This window comes from Aquila chrysaetos, chromosome 1, assembly GCF_900496995.4.
Source record: "Aquila chrysaetos chrysaetos chromosome 1, bAquChr1.4, whole genome shotgun sequence".
Taxonomy (NCBI): domain Eukaryota; kingdom Metazoa; phylum Chordata; class Aves; order Accipitriformes; family Accipitridae; genus Aquila; species Aquila chrysaetos.
In genome coordinates, this window is record NC_044004.1 from 17,125,915 (window position 1) to 17,144,818 (window position 18,904).

At 39.8% G+C, this 18,904-nt stretch overlaps 1 protein-coding gene across 11 annotated transcripts in view; it reads right to left on the bottom strand.

Moving 5' to 3' along the window:
• Positions 1 to 4,470: 4,470 nt before the first annotated feature.
• LDB2 (LIM domain binding 2) overlaps positions 4,471 to 18,904 on the bottom strand; it is a 390,737-nt gene continuing 376,303 nt past the window's right edge. For 2 of the 11 annotated variants that reach the window (XM_030020920.2, XM_030020887.2), the window contains 3 exons: positions 16,137 to 16,260; positions 14,848 to 14,999; positions 4,471 to 5,747 (listed from right to left, as the gene is read on the bottom strand). In XM_030020920.2, the coding sequence (XP_029876780.1) occupies positions 5,517 to 5,747; positions 14,848 to 14,999; positions 16,137 to 16,260 (507 nt within the window). In that variant the 3' untranslated portion in view covers positions 4,471 to 5,516. Of the gene's footprint in view, positions 5,783 to 8,460; positions 8,604 to 14,847; positions 15,000 to 16,136; positions 16,261 to 18,904 lie in introns of those variants that run through there. The other 9 variants (XM_030020936.2, XM_030020925.2, XM_030020911.2 and 6 more) reach the window with 9 other exon arrangements.

The window sequence follows — 18,904 nt, forward strand, 5'->3', positions numbered from 1 at the left end:
TTAAACTGGGGCAATACACAACTTGAGGATCTCCAGAGATCAGAGAGAATTCCTTTTAATATAATATAAAATACAGCTCCCCCCGACACTCTAATGACTGTTCTGCATGCCACCTTCCAACCAGCAAGATCCTGGACACCTAAAAAGTATTTATATCATAGAGCACTGTACAAATTAAAACAAAAAAACCCAAACAACAGCAAAAAAGCCCCCTCATGAAATCCCCACAACCACACACAGAAAGAAAAGACAACCAACCTGGAGAATTTTGGACTCCAGCTATGAGCTCAGACCTACAGGATCCTAAATTTGAGTGTCCAACAGGAATGGAGGCACACTGGGTGGGCACTTATCTGGGTTAAGCTGAAGCACGTTCCCCTGCTAATGTGCAGTAATGGCATTCAGCACCTGAGTTATGAGGGATGCATTTAGTAACTTATCCAAACTGAAGCTTATCGTTGTCATCCTGCTGCCTCTAAAGTTGATGGAAGCACAATCAGGAGTTTCTTGGGGAGCTGGAGTGTTTGTGCTCTGTTGTGGCTGGATGCTTTTTATAAAGTTTTTGATTCTGTATGCACAAGTGTATTACTCTCTGATGTCATCTTTAGCGCATAATGGTGTTTTAAAATGTGCTTATAGATTAAGACTGCCCATACACCCATTAAAATTATTTCTTGATGTAAGGGATATAGTTCTTTTATTTCAGAAGTGACTCACAGGGTCATGGAAGAAATGCACCTGGATTGCTCCATCACTGATCCTAATAAAGCCTCTCCCTTTGAAAGAACTGGTACTAGTTGCTGTCAAAATAACACACTAAATTAGAACAGATTTTACTGTGAACAGTCAGTGGAAATTTGTATCTTCTTATGAAACATAGCAGCATGGTCCATAAATTTAGAGACTTCCATAAGCGACTCTTTATCTAAAGGTACCATCTGCCATTCTGCAATGCTGGGGTACCACCAGACTTCCTAATAGAAGCATAATGATATGCTAGAGTAACATCAGTTCTATGGGACGTTAAATATTCAGTAGCTCCTCTTACATAGTAGAAGATTCAGGCCTTAGCCTTGTATAAAAATACGCTGTCAAAAAGCTAGAAAAAACATACAAATCATCCAGTCCTATGCAGTAAAACCAGCTACTGGGGTTACTTGTGCCCCAGGGCAGCTTTAATTTGGACGTGCAATATATCACCATAGGGCTACTTGATCAGAGTTGCAGTCTCAGGAAATATTTTCAGGACTATTCAATTTCGATTAGCAGTTTCTCCAGGATATATTAGGCACAAACTGGGTTTCCTTCAATATCAATCATTCATATTTTCTCTTTCATCCTGTCTTTGCTAAAATGGGATTTTCACGGAGGCCATGAAATTGCAAAATTTAGTCTGTTCTTATGGCTGGTTCTCTCTTTTAGGCTCCTTTAATGCTGTTTCGCAGCAAAGGCTGGGGAAGGAACCTCTCTCCACCCTGGTGTTAGAGAACACCCAGTAATGCTCAGTATTTTGCCTTTCCATTCAGTAGTTTCCTTCCCCTCTACCCCCATGTCTTTCTGCACACTTCAAGACTGATTCTCCTTGGCAGCTCTCTGGTAATGGGTACTTTTGCTCTGTTCTCCGAGGATGCAAGTTGGTTACGCTTCCCCAATATGCAAGAGTAGTACCTTCTCCAGAACTAAGATTAAAAATTAGTTGCTTATGACTTTCACAGAGCCCTATGATGCTGCGAGCATACAAATGCTAGCTATACCTCCCAAGGTCCCTTCCAAATTGAATTATCCTACAACGTTATTACATTCATACATACCGATGCAAAGATGATGAGACCTGAGGACACCTTCTTTCTGAAAAGACTACAGAGCTGCAAATACTGCTGCTTCTTTCTTGTTGTGAAAAGGGAGAAAGAAGCAGCATTAAGAACAGAAATGTTCTCACGAGGGGCAGCTGGTGAGATCAGTTGGTGACTCATGTGAGTCGGAAGCTCCCTGAGAAGTGGGCTTTGCTGACCCAAGACAAAAAAAAACCAATCCCCAAACAAAGCAACTCAAAGAATAACCAAAACCCACCAGCAACCAGCTTAGTTATCAGTGTTCTTACTCAGTCACTTTACTAATTATATGATTCTGCTTTTCTAAGTAAACTCCTGGAATTTCCTCCCTCTGATTTGCGAGGGCGCTTCTCAGGGCCAGTATTTCCCTCAATTTAGCTAAAACAAACAAGAGCTTTCTCTTTGAAAGTATTTCAGCATCATGAGATAAGTTTCCTTCCTCCTTTTGATAATTGCAGGGCTCTCCAGAGAAGTGTCAACAACATTATTTCCCTCCAAATTCTAAGAGTGATACAATGTTCTTGTAGGTGGTGAGATTAGATTACAGCAAAATTAATTGTTGGTTTCAAGCTTTCATTCTTCTGGCAGCAACCTCAGCTTTCATGAACGTGTTACTTCAGCTCACCTGTGATCTTTATTCACCTTTCCCACATCTCTGCATCAGACGGTCACAGAGCACACAAAACCTGCAGTGTCATTTAACTGCAACCCACAGCCAAATGCATAAAATGCAGTAGTTAATGTCACCGCTGTACCTGAATTCTCTACCTGTAGGGAGTGCTCCTGAGGACAGGGCACAAGCACGTGGGAAGACACAGGATCACAGGCTCCGTCTTGATGAGTTTACCGTGTCATTTGAAAGACGGCAAGAAAAGCCACTGCGGCAGCCCAGGGCACGGGGATGAAGGAAGCAGCAATGACGAGACTGCGTGGTAGCTCCTGTACATCTCAAACCGCTTCATTGAGGAGTCGGGCCATTTGGACATTTTCTTTTATGAATAAATAAGTGAATGTATAAAATCAGCTAGCTCTGTCTGTTATTCACCCTAACCACAACAGGGTGGATTGATAGCTTGTAGATGGGGTTCTTGAGGAGATATGGAGAAAGCGTCCTTCCAGATTAATTCAAGGACAGCACTCTAAGGAGTCTGTTACCCATTTTTCAAGTGTTCCTATGTTTATTTACTGAAACAACAGGAGTAATATGACATCATAAATCTTTTAAAAATTGAAATAGTAGTGCCAGTCTTGAAAGATTAATAATAAGGAACGCCTTTTAGAGTGTGCTCATGGAAATGTAATATGAATGATTAGTGTTTTTGAACATTAGAATTACAGTGTATAATTGTAACATCATAGCAGCTATATAGGAGCCAGTGATCCCTTAATGGAATACATTGTGAATTTAATTATTTACATGAAAAAATCAGGGCAGATATAGTCACTGAATAATAGACCTACAGTCTCCTACATCCTGCAAGTGTTACGAAGGAGCAGCATTGCTTTCTATGCGGATACACTCAGACCACGTTTATTTAGTTTGTTTTAAATTCTACACTACAGTTGATATCCTTTGTGCTCTAGATCCTACAGAAACCTGGTGTATCTTTTAGGCTATCGCAGGAACGACACCTACCATAGATGCCAAAATTCATCAAACGAGGATTTTGCTTGCAGGAGAATGGTGCCCACGTCAGAGGCTGTGGTTCGTTCTTCGGGCAGGGAGGGAAGAACCAAGTGGCAACACAGGGTGCTTTGCCCTGTATTTCTTCTGCAATGGTGTTTTCAAAACTATTTGGCAGAATCACATCCAGCAAAAGCATGCTTAAAAAATATGTATATACACTTGGGAGACATATTTCCCTAGAGTGGCTTCTGGGTACACTTAGAAAAAAACCCAGGAGTTCTTCAGATGCTTTTATAATGTCAGTAATATTAAAAGCACAGTTTCAGTCAAGAGCAAAACATTGCTCCCCTGTACAAGAGGCAGGATCTTGTAGGTTCAGGATCTCTGTGTCGGTAATTCTCCCTGTAAGTATTTGCCACCCACAGGGTGCACCTTGCAGGGCTTCTCAACTGCCTCGGCATGCAGGCGTGTGCCTTTGTGCCTCCCAGCTCAGCCGAGGGGCTCTACATGCCGGGCTGTATTCAGAGCGGCTGCACCAGTCCAGAGGTTTTGCTTGCTCCCATGAACAATTGATTTGATAGCAAAGGGAAGAAAGAAGGAGAATTTTTTAAATCCTCTCAGCCCCAGTTGAGGGACTCACCGTAAAACTATCAGACAGAATTCAGCAGAGTGGAAATCCCTGCTCTGATAAGCCTCAGCCCCGGAAGGCGAGGGATGCAAAGTTCAGGATGGAGGTGCGCTTGCTGGATGCCCTGCACTCCCTCGTGCTTGGCTCTCGCCGCTGTTACTGACCTGTGGTGTTACACATCATTAATGTTAAAAAAAGAGCATCTAACCAAATTGAGCTGTAAGCGATTCACACCTAAACTACAGGCTTCCCTTTTTGCTGGAAAAAGATGCAGTGTATAATTCAGTGAAACGCTAATTCCAGAAATTCCTGGTGCATCATCCTGCATGTGGATGTGTGTCTTTTGCATGCAAGGAATTGTAAATGCACTATATAAGAGCACGTTTGTTAACACAGTTTATTGGCACACTTATTGGCAAAGCATACATAAAATACAGTTGTATTATATAACACACTGACTCACTGTGTCTTTACATGATGAGTTGAACATATTAATATGTAAATGAAAAAATTAGTTTCTTTTATAAAGTTTCACATAAATACACCGGAATAAAAAAAAAAAGTAAACCAAAAAATGGTTTGAGGGCTTTACAAAAATATTATACAAGAAATATACTATGAAAAGAAATACCAACAAAGCCAACTCAGATACAATAATAAAAACACAAAAGTTTTAGATTTATTAAGCTGCCCACAAAGTTAATGGATTACATGGCTTTAAAATATCTGGATTGACAGCAATTTTACAAAGCATAAACTCTCATAGGACCGGGTGTCTTTTTCCACATAAAAATATTTCTCATGTCTTTGATGAAAAAAAGACATTTCTTGTTTCAGCATTTTTATTAAATGATGGAAAGAGTATCTACTGGCATCAGCTAAACATAAATTAAAAATGCTGGATTCTTTAAATGATTAACCGATGAAAGAAAAGTTAAAGAAATAACAAAAGTTACTTTAAATTACTTTTCCTTAAAAGCTGATTTTTTTCTGAAACAAGAAATTTCAGGTGCAAGTTGAAAAGCAGAAAATATATTACAATTGTAAAAAGTTTTACATAGTTATGTTCATGAGATCCTGAGCACTGATGACTTGTTAAAATATGGCCATTGTTTGATGAGGAAAAAAACAACCCCTTCCAATAAAATGTATTGTCAGAAATTTGCCATGAGATGCTATTTAATTTTCAGTTATTTTAATTGAGGTCAGTGCCAGTATCATGTTGTATGTGAATGCTTCCAAGAAATGTATATGGAAGCTTATACAAGAGTTTTCCCTAATTAAAAAAACAACAGATAGCTTTAGTTTAGAAATAGGTACTGTATCCGTTGAAAGGTGGTTTTTTAAAATTTTTTTTTTTAAGAATGCTGTGAAACAGTAATTAATAACCCACTGACATACATTGCAGTGGGTACTGCTGCAGAATAACCTATTGGGAAGCTTGTGGTGTGGGGTTTTCAGATTTAGTCTCCTGGTTAGCAGGAGGTTTGCTGTTCCACGGGCTGTTATTTCCCAGTGCAGGTGAATTGTTGAAATCTTCTTCATCATCCATGCCATTTGCTGCATCATACTGTGTATTCTCTAATCTAGTGATAAGCCTTTCGTCTTCATCCCCGAATTCGCCTCCCATCAGAGTTGGTTCTCCTACCACCATGACATCCTGTGAACAGCACCCAATATTTGTTATATGGAAACCTTGAGAGAGAAAAAATCAACTTAAAAAAATTATGTTAGAGAATTTGCATCTCTTAACTTTGTGATATTTGAACAACAGAGTTAAAAGCTCCTGCATAGTAGGAACCAGGAGACAGGCTTACGCTTATTTCTAATTTAAATGAAAAACTGTAACACATCTCTCTAGCCGCACGCTTATGGCTCTGGATCTCAGAAACCCCAGAACTGAAAAGCAGGTAGACTGAAAAATGTGTATGATTTTAAGCAAATAAGCAGGCTATGAAACTGCCTTAAACTCCTGCTTGAAATATTTAGCCTTTATCCAGTAATTCTTTCCTGAGCCATTTTATTTGGAAAGGCACCAGGGTGCATCTCAGTTGGAACTTGGCGATAGGCGTATTTTAAAAGTAGTTTAAAAGAAACTGCATTTCTTAACCTCAGACTTCTCAAATGTGGAGCACGGCACTCTAATAAAGATGGTAACTCTCTTATCCATAGCCAGCCAAGCCCTTTTACGCATCCAATATACTTGACATTCTGCTACTTAATTATGGTAATTAATTTAGGTAAAGTTTTCGATAAAAACAATGTTCACACTGATTTGACAATTTGCATAGCTAATTAAGTCATTAGCAAAAACCTGCTGATTGCCAACAAGCCCTGAATTTACCATCTGTTATTTCATGGTGCCTGTCACCTAACTCCATGTAGGCAACCCTGCCGCCAATCTGTGCAGTAAGAGGACCAATCTGTCCAGCTGGTACCGTAAAAGGAAGATGAAGAGTGCTAATTATAATTACACTGATGAAGCTAGTAGTCATCAAAAACTGAAGCATGCAAGAAAGAAAGAATTCATCTAATCACTGCTTTAAGTACAATTTGTCCTTCCATGAAAACAAGTAAACCGCCTACTGTACTCCAGTGCATCACGCATTTGCTGCAAAAAACCTAACCAGCATGGGATAGAAAGGTGCAAACTTGAGACTGGAAAGCAAAGGTGCAAAGCCAGAGAGCTCGCTTGTTCTCTCTGTTCCACGGAGAATCAGGCTGCTGTGCTAACCGCTAAAGAAATATGTGGGATGCATCTTTTCATGCAGCTCAGGTGGCAGGGCATCAGCTAGTGTTTGGTAAAAGTGCGGTGATTCCAGATGTCTAGCTTTGTACCTGCTGATTTCACAAGCCCTTCCAAGAAGCCTAGTGAACAACAGATTCATATTTTAAAGGATCTGTTCCTCCTTATGAATGTAAAAGCATTTGTAAAAAGCAAACAGAAGACAAATGTTTGCATTTAATAAGGTTTCTTTTTAATCAGATATGTACTGCCTTCACCATGAAACAATACAAATTATTGCCTGTAAGTATTTACACTGTTTCTCGATATCCCTCAGCAAAGGCTGACATGCTACAGAAGAATGTTTATATCATATTTTCAGCCTGTGCTATGTGAAAAATTTGTGAGTAGATGGAAACTGTTACATGAGTTCTTCTTTACATTGTCTATATTTTGTTACTCCATATATCCGTAAAATATTTGATTAAATAAAACTCACACACAGCTTTGCGACATAAAAGTTTAAAAGACAAGGGTGTTTATAACCAAAAGTTTATCCTAATTTATTTCATCCCTCTAAACAACAGACAATATGTAGTGTGCACTGCTGAACCAGACCTAACCCCATGGTATTGTGAGAGCATTAATAACAAGAGAGACCTGGCAGAGGACAGCAAGTTGGGTTTGAGTGTGCAATGTGATACAGCAGGCAAAAAGAACCACAGTGGCTGAAATACAGAATCACAGACTGAGGTGGCAACTTTTCCTCTTACTTCAACGGTCTTGAGTATGGACCTCAAGTTCTCCCTGTTGCCATACCAGCAAGAGGTCGGCAACTTGGATGAGGCTTAGAGAAGTGCATCAAAAATAACTATGGGGCTAGAACTGCTGGCTGGGGAGGCCACGTCGAAGAATTAAATATGTATTACATCCACCAAATGATTGGGAGGGGTAAATATGCTTAAAAGATGCAAGTGCTGAAAGGAAGAGGATCGCTTTAGGCCAATCCGATGAGATGTAAACTAGGGTACTAAGATGACATTAAGTAAACGAAAATGTAACCCCCACTGCTAAGACAGTATTCCTGTTACTGAGAACTGCAGACTGAGGATTAACGACCCTACTGGAACAGTGCTAGCTTTGCTGCTCAGGTCACCTAACACTGGGCTGGGAAAAATCTCAATCTGTGGTAGGAAACATTCGTGCATCAGCGGGGAGATGCTCAATGACCTTGTAAGTTATTTCCATCTCTAATTTCTCAGATTCTCTGCAAATATTATTTCTTTAATATAATGACACCCACTGAGAGGACAGTTTGCACTTATATTTCTCTCCATGCTATTGAGCATCTCTCTCTCTCACTCTGGGAATTAAACTACAATTATACTGAGGTTAGTGGAGTTTTCCCTCGTTCTATTTAAAAGATAGATATCACAGCATTAGTTACAGGACATTTAAAAAAAAATATATATATATTCTCGACAATCCTGCCGCCTACAGTTATGTCAGGCAAAAATAGTGTCTCAGGAAGCACACATGCTGGTTCCTCCCCGGAGAGGATTCTGCTCCTCAGACTGAAAGCTGAAGACCCCACCGAGTGCACCCCATTGAACCTCCACTCACTAGATCCCGTGCAATGACCACCAACCTCTGAGGAGGACTGGAAGTGACTCCTTTTAGAGCCCCTCAATGCTTCTCCTTAAATTGGCCAGTGGGGGTCACTGCTGTTGAATGACACAAGGCTCCATCCCTCCCAGGGTTGAGGCTGCAGCTCTGGAGTGCTCCTAGCTCCTGCTCATGGAGTGAGAAGCAGAATCCAAGAATTAAACCCTAGTCTCTTGCACGGCAGCACACACTGCTATGGCCTAGTTATGGTAGCACATATTTGACTAGATTAGTTTAAAAAAGATTTAGACTGTAGTCACTCAATCTTATTAATTTACTCTGTGATTAGAAACAACATTTTTGGTCAAGGAATGTCTCATGATAGTAAAATATGGTTGCAGTGAAGCACTGTAAATAAAGCAGTGGATGTTTTACATTATGTGATAAAAATGTATTATTTAATAATATAACCACAAAAGCAGCTTTCATGTATATCATACCTTTCATCCTGAAATAACCCTAATGGCCATCCAAACTTAAATCGATGCATATAAACTATACACAGAGATCACTTCATACACAACTCAAATGCAAGCACTTCTATTTAACAGACCGGTCATTTCTCAGGCTTCATCTTTTTTACACCTAGTCTCAAAGTTTAGCTCTGCTATGCCCAGTTACGTAACTAAACTTTTTAACTTGGGATTTTAAAGATCATTCTATGGCTAAACAATGTTTTACTGGAGTCTGGAGGTAAAAATGTGTGGTGGGCCATATAAAATTCCCCATCCCTATGCCTGCCATCTTTGCGGCTGTTAATACGTAGCCCCGCTCAGTGTGTTACAGCGATTAGTTCGTAGCTCAGGTGTCACAGTCCCCAGAAGTAGACAAACAGTGCTTCACAAGCCTGAGATAATTAAAAATGCTTGAAACTATCAAGCATATTGTTCAAGCAAGTCTCATACTCCAAGGATTGAAAGTTACACTAGTTTTAGCAGCCAGCACACCTCTAAGTGCTAAGTCAAAAGAAGAAGCGTACCTCCTCCTGCCTGCCTTCCTTCTTACGGAATTGTGTTAGTGGTGATTATTTTAATAATTGACTTCTTAGCTCCTTGGCACAAAAATTATTAATGACTGAGAGCCCCATTGCTGTCCGCACCCATAATGGTCACTGCTTCCAAGACAAAAACATTGGACTGACATTGGTGTTGAAATGATCTATAGAAACAGAACTGACATTTTAATTCGGTTTCAGAGTAAACACTTTATAGAGGAAAATGGTTATCTTTTACATCTCATCATAGTCCTCTCTGTTAACTTGACATTCTGGTCTTGTTTGGAATATTTTTCCTAAAGCACAACAACTGGAAACCAATTTGTTCACTCTCATCTCCTTACGGCTAGATCTTAGATTCTGAATGGCACGGTTCTGAGACATGGGAAAATTTCTGACACCAATCTTCTGGCCCTGGAACTGTAACTCTGGTACCACAACATCCATTACAAACCACCTAAACCTACCCCCTGTTTCTGAAACACGTAAGAGGTGGTATTGCTCCCTTCCACATTAGCAGGTTTATTTATGGATTTGGCTTTTGAGGAGCTTACAGAGAACTACAAAGAGAAAGAGAGATTATTGAGGTATGTAACTTGCTTAAAGAGTGCAGTGAGGCTCTAATTAGGACTCTGGGTGTAAGAAAGAACATTTGATTTACTTAGTGGCATGTAGTGATGCTTTATTCTTTCCAACACCAATGATCTTTCACTGTGTTCATGGTTACAGTATTACACTCAACAGGATCTTCATTAGTAAATGAAAGCAAAATCCACCTATTAATTTCTATAGTTATGACTGGGAGCAGCCTAGAGCAATGGTTCTTAGAGTTTGTGAGAGTTGTGCATTGTTGTCAAATTTCCAAATTCAAATAGATAAAAATGGATCAATGTGCACTGGTTTTATTAAACTTAACAGAAAGTGATATTTAAGTGATAATGGCTGTACAGGCCCCTTCTGACGACCTTGCATATATCTGTGATCCACAGATCACAGTGTACAAGTCACCATTCTACGTACAAAGGCCTGGGCTTGCAAGAAAGTTTTATTTGAAACAGAAGAGTATGAAAAATGCAAAGAAATACAATTTCAGCCAGTAAAGAGGCTTGAAAACTGAGCAAAGACTTGGGAAAACACTGCAGCTAGCTTCAAATATTAGAGGAAATTAGTACTGTGTAAGTGATAAGGCAATGACACACGCAAATTAGATAACTAATCTTTTTGAAATCATAGGAAGGCTAACATTAGAAAGGCAGGTTTTCTATGAACCTTGTGGAAGGAGTCTTGCCCATCTTTGCTCTTTGTTTACAGGAAAGAGGAAATTGGTAATTCCAGCTTCTGCACAGTGGGTTAACATTTCTTCCAAAGATCAGTTGTGATCGAGAACATGAACAAATCTAAGAACATTTCAAATGACTGGCATCTGCTGAGACTAGGACAGCTGAGTGAACTACAATTTTTGGGTCCCTGTTCTGTCAACTTTCTTTACACACTAAAAAAAGCCAGTGCATTTGTGGAAAGCACTGGCAGTATTGAGCCTGCACCAATGAGAACCTGAGAGAAGAAAACTTCTAGTGAGAAAAATGGTTTTGTATTTGTGCTGTTGGAGTGACTTTAGCGGCACTTGGTTCTACTTCCAACACGCTACGGTGTGTTGCCTCAGTACCTACAGGATTCAAGTCAAAAGCATCACTGGCCAAGTAATAGGCCAACCTAGGCATGAGTTGTGCAGTGCAATCATGTAGCACACTGGCTAACTACATTTGTTTTAAGAATGTAGGAGATATGACATATGTAGAAAAGGTGTTAGACAAGGGACTTGGGCAGGAAGAGTCATATTGACAAGAGATGCTGAAGGTCTGCAATCAGTAGCATGAGAACTAGCAGAATCACAGAAACCACTCTTTCCCCCCCCCCATTATAAGGGAAAATGAGTCTAACAGAGTGCAAGTGACTGTCAAAAGGGCAAAACTTTATATTTTATTTAGCAGGGTTGAGAAAGTGTAAAAAATAGAGATATGAGGACAGGCTGAGACTGACCCTTTTCAAATTACTGATGAGGGGGAAGATGTGTACCCACCCACTGGCAGAGACCCCTAAGATGCTTTTGAAGACTGTATTATTAAAGATGTATCAGAATGCGTCAGCACAGTCAAAGTGCTAATAAATTTAAGGCAACACAAAGGGCACAAATGATACTGATTGATTAGGCTTCAGCAACTGAACTTCAGGGTGCAGTGCCGACCTGACCCACGCATGGAAATATAACCACATCATTTCACTTTCTGGCCTTGGCTCTCTATTGTCAGCACTGCCTCTGCCTGAAGAACTGATCACAAAATAACACACCTAGAGGAAATGGCACAATATCCTATTACTGGAGAAGAACCTGTATGTGACAAGTACTGTTCCATCTCATTGATCAAGGTTTGCTTAGCCCCATGTATTTATCTGAAAATCCGGAAGGGCCTATGTGGAAAATGACAGATCTCTCTTAAGTTTCAAGCTTTGTCATAGCTGATGGTACTCCAGCTGCTTTCTGGTCACTGTCCTGAACATGGAACATTTGCCTCTCCAGACATGAAGACCTCATTAAAGAAATAGAAGTTAATGGTGCAAGTGAGAAATGTGGATGAGGTATATTGTAAGTTCGCACATTTTCCAGAGTGTACACAGCATTACTGTAGGAGCAAAACTGAATAATTACTAATGCCCTAAACCAAGAAACATTGCATAGAATAGAAGCTAAGGAAACATTCTCTAACCAGGATTAATTTACTATCAAGGAGAAAATCAGATAGAAGCATAAAAGTGACAGGAAATTAGGAGTTAGATTCTATTATGATGGAGAGACTGTCTTTGCTGGCTGGGAAGAAATCACTGGAGAAAAAGAGAAAGCTGGAGTACATGACTTCATATTAATCCAGGTTCGGTATGGATATGAGCTCATTGTTGGGGTTCTCCAGACAGGAGGATGGGAAAAATGAAACTGAAACTAGCTTTGGTTATGTGAGTCATCTGGACAGAAGATGCAGTTATTTCATTCCTCTTGACTAATAATGAGGGCGGAAATGCTTTTAACACTGAAATTGAATGATTTCAGTAGCGTTTTTTCTACTGAGCAGGAAAGTCCCATTCACAGAAAACTCTACAGCCAAATGAAGCTTTTAGTTAGATGAAAACTGTCAAATTTTGTTTGAGGATATCTTGTTTTCTATCGCATATACAGAAAATCAAACATTAACTACTGAATGAGTCACTTTAAGGTAAAGTTAAGAGAAAGAAACAGAAAGCAAGTTACTGCTACCTGCAGCTGACTTCAGAAAGCAGTGGCATGCCTGTAATAAGGCCCACTTCAAAGTATGCATAATTTTGAAGAAACATGGCAACATCTCTCTATTTAACTGAAAAGTGTTGAATAGTTTTACACCAAAATATCCTACTGCTGAAATTATTTTGAGTTCTGTCTACTCTACAGGGTGGCCCAACCATCAGTTCCATCTGGTTTGCTATCTTTGCTGTGGGGAAGATGTGAAGAGCTGTTAGTATGTCAAATCGAACAGCTAAGCATTTTCCACTTTGCAGAGGGAAAGGAGAAGGGTCCTAAAAATGAAACCTGATCCTTGATACAAAAGAGTTTGGACCATCTTGCTACTCTGTTACAGAAATCAAACAATATTGAAAAATATTGACTATGCAGCATCCTGAAAGTCAGTGAAGACTAAAAATCCATCCCTCATACCACGATAGACTTCACCATTATGTCTCAGATGCTCAACTATCATGTCCATCAGGAAGAGTAGCCTTGACTACTTCATCTGTCAGGAGTAGCCTTTCAGTACCTGAAGTCAGCTTGAATATCAGTGGGAGCGACAGGTAACTATCAGAGGGCTCAATTACACTCAAACATACGAGTACACGTGGCTACCACTGAAGCCAACAAAAGCTGTCTCTCCAGAGAGGAGCAGGCTGAAGAGAGGCAGGGGGTAAGATTCTGGTTCTACTGAACTGAACTCAGGGCAGGGAGTAGCTGAGATAAAGTGATTTTACTGTCTTTTAAACTTGGAGACAGCAGGGGACTAGCTGGTTGCTCACTTTTGCACCTAATTGCTGTTTTTTCTTAAATATGGTTGATTATTGATCCAAGGGGTTTTCTGGCAGACACAGTCAGTGAGGCAGAGTGGTCCCTGCCACCAGAGGATCAGGTAGCTGGCCTTCTGAGTGCTTTGTGCTGCCAGAAAAACCCAGAGATGCCTATATTAGGGAAAGAATCTGACTCCAGGGATGCGAGCCACGTGAAAATTTTAATATGACAAGGAGAAAATATGAGTTTAATTTACTGAAGCCCAAAGCTTCTGTAAGCTAGTGGATTGCTGAATCAGTTGCTAAACAAAAATCTTCATTTCATTTCACTGGTGTTAGTCTACTCCTCTTTTTTATCTGGGTATTCAAGCTTCCTAGGAAGTGCCTGCTTTGTGCTAACAAAAGGCCTATATTCTTTGTCAGGCTTCAGAGGAGACCTAGCCCTTTCCTATCTGCTGATCAGAAATCCAATAAAAATCCCTGCATGTTACTCCCAAGACACCACTTTAGAGTTCCTATAACACCAAATTAATTTCCCTAGCTTTAAAATGCATAAGCTATCTCCGTATTGACTAAGGCACACTTTGTCACAATTTGGGGTCTGATTACCCCTATATTGTGACTAAGGCAATAAATGTGATATTATTAAAGTGCTGGTACAGTTCTGGAAATGACTTGGTGTTTCCCTATATAATTAGGATGTCAACAGTTACAGCTAGCAGGATGGATAAGCTGAGACCCACATTCCTGGGGATCTACCCTCTGCAAGTGGAGTGGTTGGAAAAAGAGATAACCTGTGCAGGTAAGTTAATTCATACATAACCTGTTCCACTCAAGCACGTGAACCCGGCACCGATTAAAGGTAAGGTACTAACGTAGAGAGACCAGCGGTCTGCTTAGGTACGGCTGTCCTGTTCCACACGGACTCATCCTCACTTAGCACCTGGCAGATGGAAGTCTGCAAGACTCGTGCTACATCTTAAAACATGAGGCCCAATCTGAGTCCCACCGCCAGTGGAAGGACTCCCACTGACAAGAAGGGGAGCTGGCCCAGGCCTTAAAAAAATCACATCTGGTCCTCAGGATACCCCTGCTTGAGGGTCATTCGTTAAAGCTGCACTGCAGAATGGCTTCTTCACATCTCTCCACTAATTCCCCAGCTTCCACAGCATACTATGCAAGATCGCCTTTTGCTTGTGATAGTTTACGCTCAAGAATGCACCTTCTTTACAATGTAAGGAAAGAATTAAAGCAGCATAAGCAATTCAGGCCTAAAAGGAAAGTGAGACTTACAGGTACCTGACTTGATAGACTCAGGTTTGCAGCAGCTGACTTCTTCTTGCTGTTGGTACTATTTGCATTGTTCCCAGCACTGCTGTTGGAAGTGCTGCTGGTAGAGTTTTTCCTTTTTCTCCGTTTGGTTGTCGGTTGTCTTGTGGGTTCTGCTGCAATAAAATGGTAAGAAGGAAAGCAAATGGTAGATATTGTAAAGCATGTACTAAAATGACCTATAAGCAGAAGTGCTGAAATATTTTTTCATCCAGTTTTAAATTTCTATGTTTACTAGTAGTAGTAGTAGTATTAGATTTAACATACAAACCATAGAATAATATTTGGACCCAAACCAATAGAATCTGCTTTCAATTTTGTATAATGGACTAACAAAGCTTATTCTCCCACCATTATCTGTAAAGATATTTGAAAGCGTTTTACCAACGGGAGTACCATGATAACTACCATGACGCTCAAAGTGACTGTGTTAACTTGCTGAAGGTCACACAGCAAGCAACAGTGCTAAACAAAAACCCAGGTCTTATTCTGATGTAGGGTACAGGCTCAACTGACCCAGCCAGAGGCAAAGGCTAAACGTAGCTTTCTACCCTACTGCTGTCATCGATGCAGCATACAAGCAACTGCCATTTGAGTTCCTTCTGCCTCTGATGTGGGCTTCATCTTTCAAACCGCCGCTCCCAAGAGAACATGTTAGAGTGTGCTGAATGCCATTTCTGTGCAAGTCGTCTAAACTCAGACCAAATCAGGACAATTACATAACTTTGCTTAAATTGGCAGAGAACAGAGGGGCAATTGTACTTCTCAAAATTTGGCCTGGGCACCCATGTGAATAGTTTTAGATATACAAATCTTTAATAACCTGAAAAAAGAGAGAATTATTATTTTGAGGTGTAAGAGGAAGGAGATTAGGTCCAGGCCTGTAAATAACATTATATTAGTCTCAAAGACAATTAATTATGAATTGTAGCTGTAATTTCAGAGTCACAGCAGGAAGCTGAATTACACAAACGATGAATTCTAATGGAGCCAGTAGGCATTTTGCATTCCATCTACACATATTTTTGTACTAAATTATATCCTAGTCATAGTGAAACCATCTGAATGTGCACATCTATAAATCAGTTGGGTCAGACTGAAATCATAAAACATCAGAATGATTTTCAGGTTTACTTTTGGAACAGTGCTAATTCTTAGTACTTTCCTTTGTAAGTAAATTTGCAGTAAATTCTCCCATCATTTCTATATTAATTTAACTGTAAAATAAGTAAAACACTGGAAATGAAACATACCCGGTGGGGCCACCATTCTCTGCCATTTTTGAAACAAGCAAGTCTTCAAGCAGTCTCGAGGACTTAGATTGTAAGTTTTATGTCTTGACATCAGTTCCTGCATTGGCTCCAGTATTACACACAACTGGAAAAAAAAGTCAGAATAGAATGATTTAATCCAAGTAAAAATTCAGTCGATCAGTATTTACATAGCTGGAAAGTATATTCTTGGCTTTTTTTTCTTACCCTTGCTAACAGAGCATGCCTTGTACAGCTCAGTTTAATCTGCACTGGGATTGCACAATCAAAACTCTGAATTGAGAAAACTTTTGCTCACTATTTGCTATCTTAACTATTTTAATGAAAAATCAGATAAACTGCAACTCTGGTCTTCCAGACTACAGAGATTTCAGAAGAGTAGAAAATTTTCATGCTTGATTGCCAAAACTGCAAAGATGAATTAATAAATAATAAAATGCCCATAGCGGGTTATCATTCCCATATAGCAAAATGTACACACAGTCATCTTCTGTCCTACTGCACTCCACAATGAAGACTTCTCATAAATGAGGGTTGTAAATGTGTTATTTTATCTTGCTATTGCATGCAAAATAATTCAAATAATTTTGTTCCTTTCTTGTTATGAGTACTATACATTCTCTTTCCATCACATGAATGACATGTCCAAGAAAAAAGGGAAGCATTTTATTTTCCTCATCAACTTGAATGCTCTATTATGCTGATGCTGGAGTTTTCTGAAAACATGGAATTTCAAGCAAACCTCTTCCTTAAATAGTCTTATATATTTTCTACCTGTTCACATAGTAATTAAAATCACTGTTCACTGCTTTTTGCTCCTGTTAGCACAGCAGAGCTAGCATAAAGAACACAGTGAGCTGGTTTCTATTCCCTCCTGTTTATCACCACAGAATCATTTCCAGTCAGTTAAACCTTACGCAAAGCCACAGAAGACTACAGAACTGCACACGTGTAATTGAGGGCTTACTCTCACTTGCAGGATCCTTGTTTTTTGGCCATCTTACACGAGAAGAAAAAATCCAGGTTGACCCTTAGGTTCCACCTGAAATTTGCAGGGCTGGCACATAGATGGAAAAGGTTCTTACTTGCTAACTGAGCACATTTGATAAGGAAATAGCTGACACAAAATAACATGAAGACTGCATGCCATTTTTAGTCACTTTTCAAAGCAGAACTGCATTTAGAAGCAGGGGAAGGTTTGGCTTTTTTTACCAACAGGAGTAAGGCAACAAGTTGGTCAAATTATTGGAAGTTAGAATGGCAACTGCAGAAAGGCATAACTTAAGCTGAGTCTTGTTTTGAGTTATTTACTTAATTTTAGCAAGTCTTGATGAAGAAGCATCTTGGATTTACTTCAACAGGCGGTGTTTTCCTCCCATATACTTTTACAAATATTTAAGACATAAGGCAAATTCTTCTCTCTGGGCTGTAGAGCCGAACAACGTTTGCTCCATTCTCCCCATGTGCACCCCACTCTCATTCTTATAATGGAGATGGAAAGTATGCAGGGAAAATAGCTGAAAGGGAGCTGCCATGAGGACTAAGAGATTAATTCAGCATTTAAATATTATTGTGTATTGGCACTGCCTTTTGATGAGCCTTTCATTAAGAGCAGTTAAAACAGAGATAACATAAAGCAGCAGGGAGAATGAAGAGCTTCAGTATGAGGAATTACTTTTTTCCAACTGCAGAAATTGAATCTGCAGTTGCCTCATTGACTTTTTTCTTACATAGACTTTTTACATATATTTTTGCAGATAAATATCTGCAAGATAATCTAATAGACAGAGACCTGCTATCAGATTGTGCACTTTGGGCTCAGATTTTCCTCTAGTTCAATATTCTACCAAAAATTAAGAGCATCAGGGCCTAAAGCATGTGCAGGATCCAGTTTATGCTGTGAAAGAGGTGTTGTATTTTGAGTTCTTATTCAATTTATTCTGAAACCTGCAGGCACTTGCTCAGGTTTTGTGTGTGTGTGAGAGAGAGGGAGAGATTCGTGATCATAATCGACACCATTGCTTTGGTTCTCAAAAGTCTGCATTTCTGGCAGGGCTGCCTAAATTGTCTCATTATAAGCAGATAGTAACTAGCATGAAAAAGATAGCTGTGCTAATTCTTAACAAACTAGTTAGCCTGGGCAGAGCACTACACTCACATAGCTCTACTGCTGCTGGGACTAAAAGTATGTAAATATACATGTAGGGTCTTCCAAGATTTCCTTAGGGACACTTTATTCATGACACATTTACTCCTCTGTATATATTTATTGTTGGCAACAAAGAGAATGTTTCTTCTTTATCATCTGGCAAAGATGTTTCTGATTGTGCTCTAACCGTAATGCGCACTGAGGAGAACTATGCAGTCCCTGCTGTCTGTAGGTATCTTGACTGCTAATCCTGTCTATAATCTCTTTCATTTCACACCCAAGATTAAAATGGGATATGGACCCAAAACATAGCAATGCCTAACTGATCTCACATGCATGGACTCAAAATGACAAGCGCTGGGGCCCTGGCACTGGGACACAGCATGGTCTCATCTTCTGGATATTTGGGAGCTGTACAGACTCACATGAATTCCTCTTCTGGTTTTGGGGAATTCACAACCATTTTCTCCCTCTAAAGTCTGCAAATTGTAAGGTCAGCTTTGGATGCCTGAGTAATGGGAGGGCATTGCACTCTATAGTGACAAGTCCATTTTAAATGCATCTAGCTCATGTGAATTGTGCACAAATGTAAAACGAACTG